Here is an 11,954-nt window from a genome sequence, read left to right as displayed (position 1 = left end):
ATAATGTAAAATTTTGCAACGAATGAACGCAACTTAAACTTTTTTTTTACTGTTTTGTCAATGTTGTCATCTTGAATGACAAAAGTCTTTTCAATACAAAAATGGCCGCCGTGCAACAAAATTTATCAAAAATGCTTTCGGCACAACTACGCAATAAGGCTACGGAGTTTTTAAATTCAAGAAAACATGCTAATAATCTTGCTGATATTCTACAGATGTTTGAGGTAATATTGAAGCATCATGTCAGCCAATACTCGCATGGTTAAAATGTTGTCTTAGGTTACATTTTTTAATTTAAGCATTTCGATGTATTTCAGGCTGAAACAGACAATTATACGTCCCTGCTGCTTACCGTTGAAGTTATATTTACAGAATTATTAAAAAGGGGTGATTTGATTGAGGAAATAATACCGCTGAAGCCAATTGGTGAGTACATATAGCTAGCCATTGTTGTTATTATATTGTTCGCGTTTATGGTAAAATTATTGATTTTGCTCGGAATTGCAATGTTATTGCGAAGTTCTCGATGTAATAATCTTATGGAAATCATGTTTGCACTGTCTGATTATAATTTAGACTCTTCCTTAGAATTTATAAAGATGGTCACATTTTGCGACATGTGACGATTTTGCGCTTATATAAATTGTTGGTAGGACCACAGCCTGACACTGTCTTGTGTAATTGCCTGTTACCGAAGCGTTCTATGTACTTATTTTCCTGCCTTATTTATATCAACTTTACATAAGTTAGTTTCACTTGACCGTGCATACTTTTACTTGGCTTATGATAGGAGTCTTGATAAATAATTTCAAGGTCATTCCTGAACTTCATTCAAATATTTTTACAATTACAAATAGTCACAAGTAAGGGCTTATCTATTTCTTGGAAAAACAAACATAAAAATACTCTATATAAGATTAGCTGTATTCAACCTACTAACTATTGCCCATGGCTAAAAATGAGCCTATATTTGACCTCAGGCCATTAGCCATGACCATACTCAATTTAATGGAAATTGTTTAATTGGTTTATACTTGAAAATGTGATATAAAGTCACATGTGTTCTAATATTGTTATAAAATAATGTCATAAAATTGTTTATTCTATGTTTCAATATATAGGACTATAGACAGATTAATTTTTAAATCTCAGATCACAGCCCTGAAGCTGAATACACAAGATGGCTGCAAGAATGTTACGAGACGGCACTGGCTCGCACTCTGGAGTGCATCAAACGGGGCCGCACCAGCTCCCGGCTTCAAGCGCTCGTCACAGCTTGCAAGCTGCTGCAAATGGAGGGCAAGAACCCCCTGGAAAGCTCTGCAGCCTATTACTTCCCCTCTAATAGATTGAAGGTATTTTGTCTAAATATCCAAGACTTAACACACCATTATAAAATGTATGAGGTCTATTCCAAGAGGTTCCAAACCATAAGCCATGCTGAAACTTGTTAAATTGTAGTTTATTTAGAAATCAAGGGCTTTATTATTGTTACTATAAAATAACATAAAAATTCCATGACCACTAGGGTCTAATAGGTATACAAAATGAGATCCAGAGGTCAAATCCACATGAAAATCTGAAGCAGACTTCTCTGGCGTAGGTGTATGATGAGGACTGACTCCAAGTGAAATTGGATAAGGAATGAAGAAGAAGAAAAACTTACCCAATAATGGTTCTCGTGTATATCTGAATGGATTAAAGTAAATTACAATTGAATTGTTTCAGAATATATTCACAGTGTTGCTAGACTCTGACATATCAATGTCAGCTCCAATAACCCGCTTCCAAGAGTTTACAGAGTACAGGGACGTACAGCAATATGGATTGAAGGTTCTCTCCACTTTGGCTTATCGCAAGTAAGTTGTCAGCATTGCATTTATATACTAGCTGCGTGCGAGGTTTTGCTCCCATAGGAATTTTGAAATAAAAAGAACCCTATGTGCTGTGTCAATATTCTATATAGGTTATTATTAATATTCCCAATTTTGGGACCATAACCCATTTCCCCGAGAACCCCTTTTTAAGGTGTGGATTAACTGACAACCCTATGATGGCGGCGACCAATTAATTCTACCTGTACCTTTGCAGAACCTAAGTAACTGCCCCAGAATTATGTTTTTTGAGACCATCCGTTCAGTGGATTTATTTAGATTGAGAAACACACATCCTCTCCACGCAGTTACATTCAAACATTCGCATTTACAATATTTATAGTGAAATTGAAATTAAATTCAGAGTCAACTGCAGAAATCGGAATTTTTTAGTTACATGTTGCCCGATTTTGTCGCCACAAAGTTTTGCCAGCTATACACACGGAATGTAAGCGAAAAATATTTTTTTGTAAACAAAATCTTTGTTTATGGCAGATCACCAAATGCTACATTCATGCAGAACTACTTGGAGCTATTGGACAAACTGCTTGCATTGGAGATACCGTTGGAAGCCAAGATCAAAGTCAGGGAACGGGAAGAGGAGAAAGAAGAGAAACTTTTATGCGGAACTGAGAGTAAGCTGATTTACTTTCATTATTATTAAAGTCACTTGACTGTTAAGCAAAAGATTGTGTGGTGCCTTTGCACACACGACGCTGAATATTTAGTTTGTCTAGTGCTGTTTAGATGATGGGATTGTGGAAGTCATGTTAAGTTGTCTTATATTGTATTAGGTTTGGCCTGCGGCTTCGCCCGCATAAATTTCCCATAGGAACAGTTTTCTGAGATGAAAGGTATTTCTATGTCCTTCTCCGTACTTTTAAAGTAAAGATTGGCTTGAAGAGGTAACAATCATTCGCAATTGTAATATTAGTTTGTATTTATTACTTCTCTTTTTACTAGTTCTGGATCACCAGAACTTGATTGACGCTACATGATCCCTTTTTTTAGTATTGGCAATACTGAATAGAAAGATTGGTCTATAATTTGATAAAGACCCAGTGTTGCCTCAACATTTATTATAATTTTCTACTCTTCATAGGCGAATGGTATGTTGGTGACTAGATTAAGTTTGTTGTTTTGAAATGGTTCCCTCCTCCCCCCAGACAAGCCACCATTCCCATGGAACGCGGGGGTGTGTCGTCGCTACGCCAACCGCTGCTGGAGCTTCGCCTGCCAATGGCCGCTCATGGAGTCCCCCCGCACTCACCGCCGGGCGCTGCTGCTGCTGGTGGAGAGGCTGCAGCCGCTGCTGGCCAAGCCTCACCTCGCCACCGACATGCTGTGCGACAGCTTGGACGCTGGTGAGTGCACCAAGTGTGTGTGAGTGGAGTGTTATTTTACACATTTATACTCCGCCGCTGCCACTTCTCCTGCCGCTGCCGGAAATATTTCCCTAAATACTTCTGCGGCAATAACGACACGAGTGAGCATTTACACTCAGCCATCATATTCTTATTCTCTCTCTCTCTTTATTTATCAACTCACAAAAATGACTTGAAATTATTGAATGAATTGCTGGTTCGACAGCATTATGACTGCTCAGTATAAAGTCATCCCAAATTTTTTGAACTTTATGAAACTGAGCAGGTAATACTCAATTTCATAAAGTTCTAAAAATTACTCCACTCCTGTGGTGGTATAGTTGTCCTGACAGCCGCGTAAAAAACCGATAATCGAGGGAGCGCCGGGCAGCGGCAGTGACAGCGCGAGTGACCTGTTCACATACTCGTGCTGCCCACTGGGTGCTCACGTCCCTGCCCAATAGGGCTGAGTGTAAGTGTGGCTTAAGACAGAGTTGCCGCTATGATCGCAGTGTATTAGGGAACGTCTGAAGCGGATTTCTCGGCGCACTATCATCCTTGTGGTTCAATATCCATTTGATATGCATGGCATAGATTTGTTTATCTTATGTTATGATATGTATGCGTAACTTTATTTTTTTTAATGCATAACAATGTTTCATACATTTAATTTATTCAAACATTTATGTCACATCAACATTGTAAAAGGAAAAACATTTCACCTTGTTAGTCCAGTACGGTAACTGAATATTTACAGAGCCAATCTCAACGGGGGGCAGGGAGTGGCCGCAGCATATTTAATATTACCATGAGCTTATACCATGATGTCTTGTCTCCAGGTGGTCCAATAAGCATGTTAGCTCTGCAAGGGGTACTGGAGCTGGTCCGACGGCACAACATCGACTACCCGGACATGTACGACCGTCTGTACGCTATGTTCGAGCCGGAGATGTTCGCCACCAGATACAAGCGGAGGCTGCTGCATCTCGCTGACGTGTTCCTCAGTTCCACGTGAGTGATTTAATGTAGAAAGTGTTTTTTTTTTTAGAATATTTGTATATCTATGTGGTCGTTCAAATCAAAAGGAACCTTATGACGCCCGACACTTACGCCATTATTGCCGTTGTTTTGTATTCGAACAACGGCAATTAAGACCTAAGTGCCAGCCGCCATAAGGTCCCTTTTGATTTGGACGGCCACATATTATGTAGTTTATATTATGTAGTAATGGTCTTTATAAATATGGATTTATAAAAAAAATTACTTCTCCTAAGAAATGTTCCTTAGTTCCACTTAAGAGTCTATTTTCTTATCCATTGTGTTTGTTCGTAAAACCTTTCGTGTAAACCTTTCATTGCACAAAGTCCTCTGCCGCGTCTGTCTGCCTGTCTGTACGCGATAAACACAAAAACTACTGCACGGAATCTCATACGGTTTTCACCAATAGATAATGCGATTCCTGCGGAAGGTTCAGGTGTATAATTTATCGTGTTTTTACCCGAGCGAAGTCGGGGACGGGCCGCTGTTTACTGTACAAAACTTGTATAACTGTAAAATACCAACTGTGAAAAGAATCATAACACCATTGATGTAAAACGCAAACAGTTCAAATTGTAAACAGTCCAAATAAGCAAAAAAAATTAATTAAAATAATATTTTAAGTCATTTATTAGTTGACTAGCTGACGCCCGCGACTTCGTTCGCGTAGCCGAAGAATTTTTGGTGAAGAATCAAAATTATTAGAGAAATTTAATTGTACAGCCAAAGCGTAACGATACCTATACATAAAGAAGATTCTCGTCCGATTTTTTTTTCAGATTCTTACTCTGTTACTATAAACTCTATCGCCTAATTTTGTTTTTATGTAAATTTATTCAATGTACAGGATTATTTTTTCTACTGTTTTATTATATGTATATTTTTGTCAATTGAAAAAGACGTGTTGGTCTGTCAATTAAAAGTCTATAATTTATCGTGTTTATAACCCGAGGGAACTCTGCCGACTTCCCTCGGCAGTACAAAACTTGTATAATACAATGTCAATTAAAATTTCAGCCACCTGCCAGAAAGTCTGGTGGCGGCGTTCGCCAAGAGGTTGTCGCGGCTGGCGCTGGTCGCGTCCCCGGAGGACGCGGCCGCGCTGCTGCAGCTGGTGGCCAACCTGCTGCTGCGACATCCGGGGCTCAAGCGCATGATCTGTCTGGAGGACTCGCCCGCTATCAGTGAGTTATTCAATTCTATTCAAATTATTTATTGTTTCTTACAATGTACAGTATTGTAATTCAGTAACTTAGTGACCACATTCATTATAATCTAGGTACAATGTAAACCCTTTCGGGCATTGACAAAACTATACTATAAGTCAACGAATTACAAAATTAAAAATATCAAAATAAAATATTAGGATAAAATATCAGGAACGGCAAACGGATTACAGATGATTTATAATTTGTGAGTATCACATAATTATAATAATTATTTTGATGCTATGCATGTATATAACTATCGTTTTCTTTTTAAATGGATTGGTGGCTTTTTTTTTAATAAACTGTCAAAGTCTATTTTGACGTTTCTTATATGACATTAAAGAAAATACCGCCTTTTTGCACGTCACATTTTTTCTCTCTCGTACAAGCTATGTCGTGAAGCAAAGCAAAATTTTGTAATTTAAGATTGTTTAAATAAAAACAAGTATTTAGTAACAAATATTACCAGAATTTCATTGGTCACCAATCAAAGTGTACCCTACGATACACACGTCCGTCACACATGCTTTTAACTTATTTTTGAAAATAATAATGAGATGAAAAAATTTGCAATCGGGCGGGAATTGAACTCGCGCCCCTGTCTATCCGAGACAGTGCTCTTGACCACTGAGCTATCGAGATCATGCCAATTCGACTGAATTAATTCATCTCTTTACGTATTACGCCGAAGTACAGTATTTTCATTAGAGAGTAGTAGGTACTCTTGTAATCAACATCCCCCCAAGCAAGAAATTATGTTTCTTGAAAATACTCAAGCATCTATTTAAATATATCGTTATCTTGTTGTATACTTCTATACTATTATTATAAAGAGGTAAGCGTTTGTGAGTTTGTATGTTTAAGGCGCAGGTAATCTCCCGAGACTACCGAACCTCCGACAATTGCTTCGTCTACGCCGACAGAATGTCTCCTCTATTCTGTCGGCGAGTCGTTCGTAGACGAAGCAATTGTCGGACTCGCTTTAGTGAGTTGCAAGTTTAGACACGTGACACTGTTGCTACTGTGCCTACAGTGTCAAACGACCCGTACGTGATGGAGGAGACGCGCGCGTCGTGCTCGCGCGCGCTGGGCTCGTCGCTGTGGGAGGTGAGTGCGCTGCGCGCGCACCACAGCGCGGGCCCGGCGCGCGCCGCCGCCGCGCTGCTGCAGCGCGCGCAGCCCGCGCAGCCCGTCTCACTCGCGCACGCCGACGACAAGGTCAGTGCCCCCAAACTCATATCACTATCTTACTAATGTTTTCAACTCCGGTCGCGGGCTCTCATTAGTGTTTGTGGGTGGAATTTTCGAGCGTTTTGACCGCTGTCAACAAAGGCAAGAAACTTTTCACTACCCTAATTTATAAATAATGATCTGTGTTGGCGGTGATGTAAAATTTAAATAACATTTGAATTTTAAGATTTTAGAATGGGTCTTTATTAGAATGGGTCGAAAATTCAGTCGTTTATAAAATTGTACCATACACAGTAATCGATTTATTTATCCTATTTTATAAATAAGTACTGATACGATGTTGATTTTATAAATGTTTAATTTAAAACAATACTTTATTTTTGAAAAATGTAGGACACAAATGAATCGCTACACGCCGCGTTCAAACGTTCGTGAAATTCACCCAAATGCGAATGTTTGTGATGATGTGTGTATGTTTGTTTCTCTGTCACGCAAAATCTGCTGGACGGATTGTTATGTAATTTGGTACACGGGTTTGTTCCGAAATTCCTAGAAGATAATATTTTGCAGTTGCTTCCTAAGACATTGGTGATCATATAGATAATACTGACTGCGCCCCGGGGCTTCGCTCCCGTGAGAATTTCTGAATAAAAAGTGTTTCCTATGTGTTATTCCAGGTTATATTCTACCCGTATAACAAGTTATACTATATCATATTAGTAGGACCGTTTCTTCCAAGCCATTGGGCATTGGAGCCCAAGGTCCACTTCCCTACGTAGATTAGCTCTCTACACAGCTGTGTAGTGAGGCCAATATATAAAATTTACAATGAAATTCAACTTTCAGTAATACACAAATACTGCTTAGTTGTTCTTTTGAACCACACATTTTATTGAACCACATAACAAATATAATGCAATATTCACTGATTAATTAAGACAATTTGATCCTAAAGAAAATGAGACATTAAACTTACATAAATGAGACCCCGTTCAAGCCAAGTCACTGTTAATAAAAATAAATGCTGTCTACAGTGATCAATAATATCAAAGACACTTTCAATTGAAACTTATATTTAAATAGAATATCAAACTGTTACCTTGCAAGTAAATTATTTTTATCAAGTTCTTGTGTTCTCAGACTACAATATACAATTTATTTCAACAGCTGTTCGACGCTGAGCTAAAGAAAAGGTTCAAGACAATAGAAATGAACTTCATCCGGCCACAGGGGATGGGGGAGGACGGAATGATGTCATACTGGGAGCTCATGGCTTGAAGGTCACCGGGAGTTCGTAAACTGAATGTTGGCAACACTGCTACGCGGTAGTGCAGTGCGTTTCTGTAAACAGCAGGGTGCGAGGTAATGTACAAATTTTTAAATATAATTTATTTTAAAATATCCGTCTTACCAGCCAGTTGTACCGAGTTCCTTTTTTTTTTTTTTTGTATCGTTGGCAACCTGTTGTTTAGAGAAACGATTGAGTGACATTTGAATGTTCGAATCTATTGTATTTATTTACATGTAAATGTTTTTGAACTTCTATTGAAATCTTTAATGCGGGAGTTTTGTTTGAGTATTATGTAAAGTATTTATTTCTCTCTAAATTGACGTTTTGGCATTTCGATTAATAATACTATTTATTGTTTTGAGTATTTCACATTTTGATGTTTAGAGTAAAGGAGTGGGACCGTAAAAGTTTTTATAATTATACACAACAATCTCGGATATCATACTTTGGTCTAAGATTAAATACCATTGAATCTGCTTTAAAGCTAGTTCAGTCTGAATGTACGAATAAATTCTCACTTAAGCATTGCTTGATCGACCGTTTTTGATCGAGTAATTCTATTTTATGGACTCTGCTGTAGATAAAATTGACAATTATGACCGGCATTCGGTGACAATTTTTTGCTTGGACTATGTGTGCATTATGTTTTAGCTTTTCAAAATTACACAGACTTGTGTTACACATATAATAGGGCCCGACCGACACTATTGCTCCGTCGTCCTGCGTTGCGTCGACGCAATGCTTTGCCGCTCCATTGTTTTCCATACATTTGACATTGACGTACCTCGACGCCGTTAATGTGGTCGAGCCCACAGGGTATGATTTTATGAGCGGAGAATAAATAAACTAAAACACCTCTTGAAGATTTTTAGGTTCTCCCGAGTCATGCTTTTAGTTAAACTGCAACAGTTTACTTTCAAAACTACCCTAATCATACTAAGTGCTGCCGAGAATTTGACAAATATGTATAAAAATAAGATTTTGATTAAATTTTGCACTATAATAATGTTACGATGTGTGTAGCTAAATCGATGTTATAGTTTGGTTATTTTATTTTTCTATGAGTGAGGTATAAAGTCTGTGATCACAAGGCCGCCTGCACACGTGAGCCTCGCGTGTGACAGCAGCCTAAGTCGTTGTCCTAATAACTAGGGAATATCATACGATTACAATGAATTATAAATGTCTATCGTTGTAGATAATGAAAAATATTGAATGAAGAATGAAATGTAGAATTATGAACGTACAGACTGACAAGACAAGGATGTCCAGTCCGGTGATCAAAATGGAAACCTTTCAAAAATCATTTTAAAATATATTTATCGTCTTTTCCGTCATCGGACCAGAGAGTCTTGCCAAATCTGGACACTGGAACGTCAAATAAGCGCTGACGTCACGAAAAAGAAATTTGTATCACGTCAAACGTCATATATATTTTTTTACAAAAATTATGTAAGTACACTTATTAATGCCATACAACATGTTGCAAAATGTTATATAACATTTGTTGTCTCTTTTCTTTAACAATCTGTTACAAGTGTGACAAAGACAGCAAGTGTTATACACACGCCGTGTGCTATTTTAAACACGTTATGTATTATTAGGACAACGCCTAAAACTTCGAATGTTGGTTCGCGCTGAAGGATTTACTTATATCATCATCATCTCAGCCGAAACCAAAAGGGACGTCTTAATGCTACTTCTCTAGAAGTTGTGTGACTATACGCGGGGCGGAAGGCAGACGAGTGGGGTACGCGGCTCCGCCCCTACATCTAGTCTGGTCGTTTCTAGTGAATGGTAATTTCCGAAATACAACTATCGACAAGTAGCACATATACAGATAAACAGAAAATAAAATAAGCTCAACCCACGCCACGCCCCTTTGCACTTCTCATTGTAACTGTGCACAATTTGTTACAGCAATCCATTCTCTATTATCATCAAGTGTTTATGATCGTTGTTCTTGTCTGTGGAGCCGCCTCTATTTATATATATCCACTGCCATCGATTTTACCTCCATATACGACATAACTCCTGCCTTCTCTCCTTCAACTGACCCTTGAATACCATTCTCAATATTTAACAAGTTACAAACGATAGATGGCTTTTTATGGCTGAGATGATGATTCCCTTATATAGCGTCCCGTTATACGCGAAGGGACATTGTCTTCCTTTCTAACGTTTGCATTGTAACCTTTTTTGTTTCATTCCAGTTAATGCGCTATTTAACCCCTCTTATTGTGGTATTAAGTAACCAAGGAGCTTATAACGATAATATTATATAACGGCTATTTTACGGCAAGTCCAATGAGATTGTTTGTTCTTGTTTCTAATGGTTAAAAAATAGAATTTTGTTTATGGAACTTGTTTGGCGATGATGTAGCGACTTCACTATTACTGTAGTTGTCGAAAGAGCATTTCGGATACCGGCATATTTTACGAAACGTTTTCTACTTATTTACCTAAATCTGTTCTGTTTCTGCCGTCAGCTGATTACACCGCTTTGAAAATGAAATTAAAGCTACAAGCCGAAAGAACTGTCAGAAACGAAAACGTAATTCAAAATAGCGTTTCCAATGTACTAATCAAAACACATACAAATAAAACTGATCAATTAAAGTTTACATAATAATTATCATATTTAGTGATTGTAAATTTCATTTTCTATCGTAAAATAGCCTGTCTAAATGAAATTATCAAGGCTTTCGTTTGTTTGTAGTGCAATCTCCACAGGTATAAGCTCCGTGGTAATAATGTAAGTATAATTTTCAAACCCCAGTACCCGGGTTGTAAGACAGCAACAGCCATATTTATTTAACTTTATTGTTGATAGTTGAACCTCGCAGCTGAGGGTGCGGCTTTAACACACCGTACGAGATAGTATACCTGGAGAGAATTGATGAAATAATGAACCTTATAACCTTTGTTTTAAGGATGAAAATTACATCTATTATTATGAAGTAAATTCTAAATTATTTTAAATATCAAGTTCATTATTTCGTGTTTTTCTCTTCTGGTTGGAGCTGTAATATTTATACTTTTGCTGTACATTTTTTAATTTTGTACTGTAAGTTTTCTGATCCGAATTTTATTATGTGCCTATTGTGATAATGCCGAAGACCTTTTATTTATAATCCACTATGTTATGTGTGAGTTATAAATGACCAAGTACTTTTGATAAAAGTTAAATGTATAAAAAATATTAATCGGCACACTTGCTCGTAAAATTACAGCACTAGTTTCATCATGTTGTGTGTCATAAACACACTTGTCGACTTTGGGTTAAAAAAACGTACATTTTTTACAAACGTACATTTTGTACAACGCGGGTTTGCATTTCACTTCTCACCATCGAATCTATTCGAAGTGAGACGCAGCGAACAAATCACATTGCGGTACGGTTGTCGTTGCGTCACAACGGCGCACTGTGATTGGTTAGCTGCGTCTCACTGCGAGCCGACACGATAGTGAGATGTAAATAGCAAAGTCGCACTACGCACACTGATCATTAAATGCTCGGCTTTATTATAGCGCTTCGCTTCACGTCCCGCGATAATTTAGAAAATTTTGAGCAAATTTCATAATAAACTTGGTATGTGTTATTATTCTATAACTCACATATAACTTACCTATCCTGTAGCTTTTTGTTAGTTAGATCTGGTGAGATATTAGAATCTCCGAATCGAAGCCGCGCCCACCGTATCTTGTGATTATTGGTAACAAACGTAGCGTAAGTTAGGCTAAGCCATTATTTTTAATATCATTCATTTAATGTTCTATTATATTGATAAATAAAAATATTGATACACTATTCACCTGTTTTGTTAATCTTTGAAATTGATTTTTATACATTTTAATTTTTGTCCAGCTGAAAAAACCATAGAGAAAAATGTATGGTCAAAACTGACGCTAAAGAACGCGCCGATAAAGAAGACACGGATAAAAACAACGCGGTGGATCTGTTACTGATCGTTGCGACATATTTCCG

At 37.7% G+C, this 11,954-nt stretch overlaps 1 protein-coding gene across 1 annotated transcript; it reads left to right on the top strand.

Moving 5' to 3' along the window:
* The first annotated feature begins 71 nt into the window (after positions 1–71).
* LOC128670355 (uncharacterized protein) lies at positions 72–11,777 on the top strand. Its single transcript, XM_053745955.1, has 10 exons — positions 72–224; positions 318–426; positions 1,153–1,355; positions 1,729–1,859; positions 2,370–2,509; positions 3,041–3,238; positions 4,078–4,249; positions 5,294–5,460; positions 6,518–6,702; positions 7,843–11,777. Exons 1-10 carry the CDS (start codon positions 102–104, stop codon positions 7,951–7,953), a joined length of 1,539 nt encoding a protein of 512 aa, XP_053601930.1. The 5' UTR covers positions 72–101; the 3' UTR covers positions 7,954–11,777.
* The last annotated feature ends 177 nt before the right edge of the window (positions 11,778–11,954 follow it).

The sequence above is a fragment of the Plodia interpunctella genome, chromosome 5 (genome assembly GCF_027563975.2).
Source record: "Plodia interpunctella isolate USDA-ARS_2022_Savannah chromosome 5, ilPloInte3.2, whole genome shotgun sequence".
Lineage (NCBI taxonomy): Eukaryota > Metazoa > Arthropoda > Insecta > Lepidoptera > Pyralidae > Plodia > Plodia interpunctella.
This window is presented reverse-complemented; position numbering and strand designations above follow the sequence as displayed.

Coding starts and splice junctions, on each gene's coding strand:
- LOC128670355 (XM_053745955.1), top strand. CDS start 102: ATGGCCGCCGTGCAACAAAATTTATCAAAAATGCTTTCGGCACAACTA. Junction 3,239..4,077: donor GTGCGACAGCTTGGACGCTG/GTGAGTGCACCA, acceptor TCTTGTCTCCAG/GTGGTCCAATAAGCATGTTA. Junction 5,461..6,517: donor GGAGGACTCGCCCGCTATCA/GTGAGTTATTCA, acceptor CTGTGCCTACAG/TGTCAAACGACCCGTACGTG.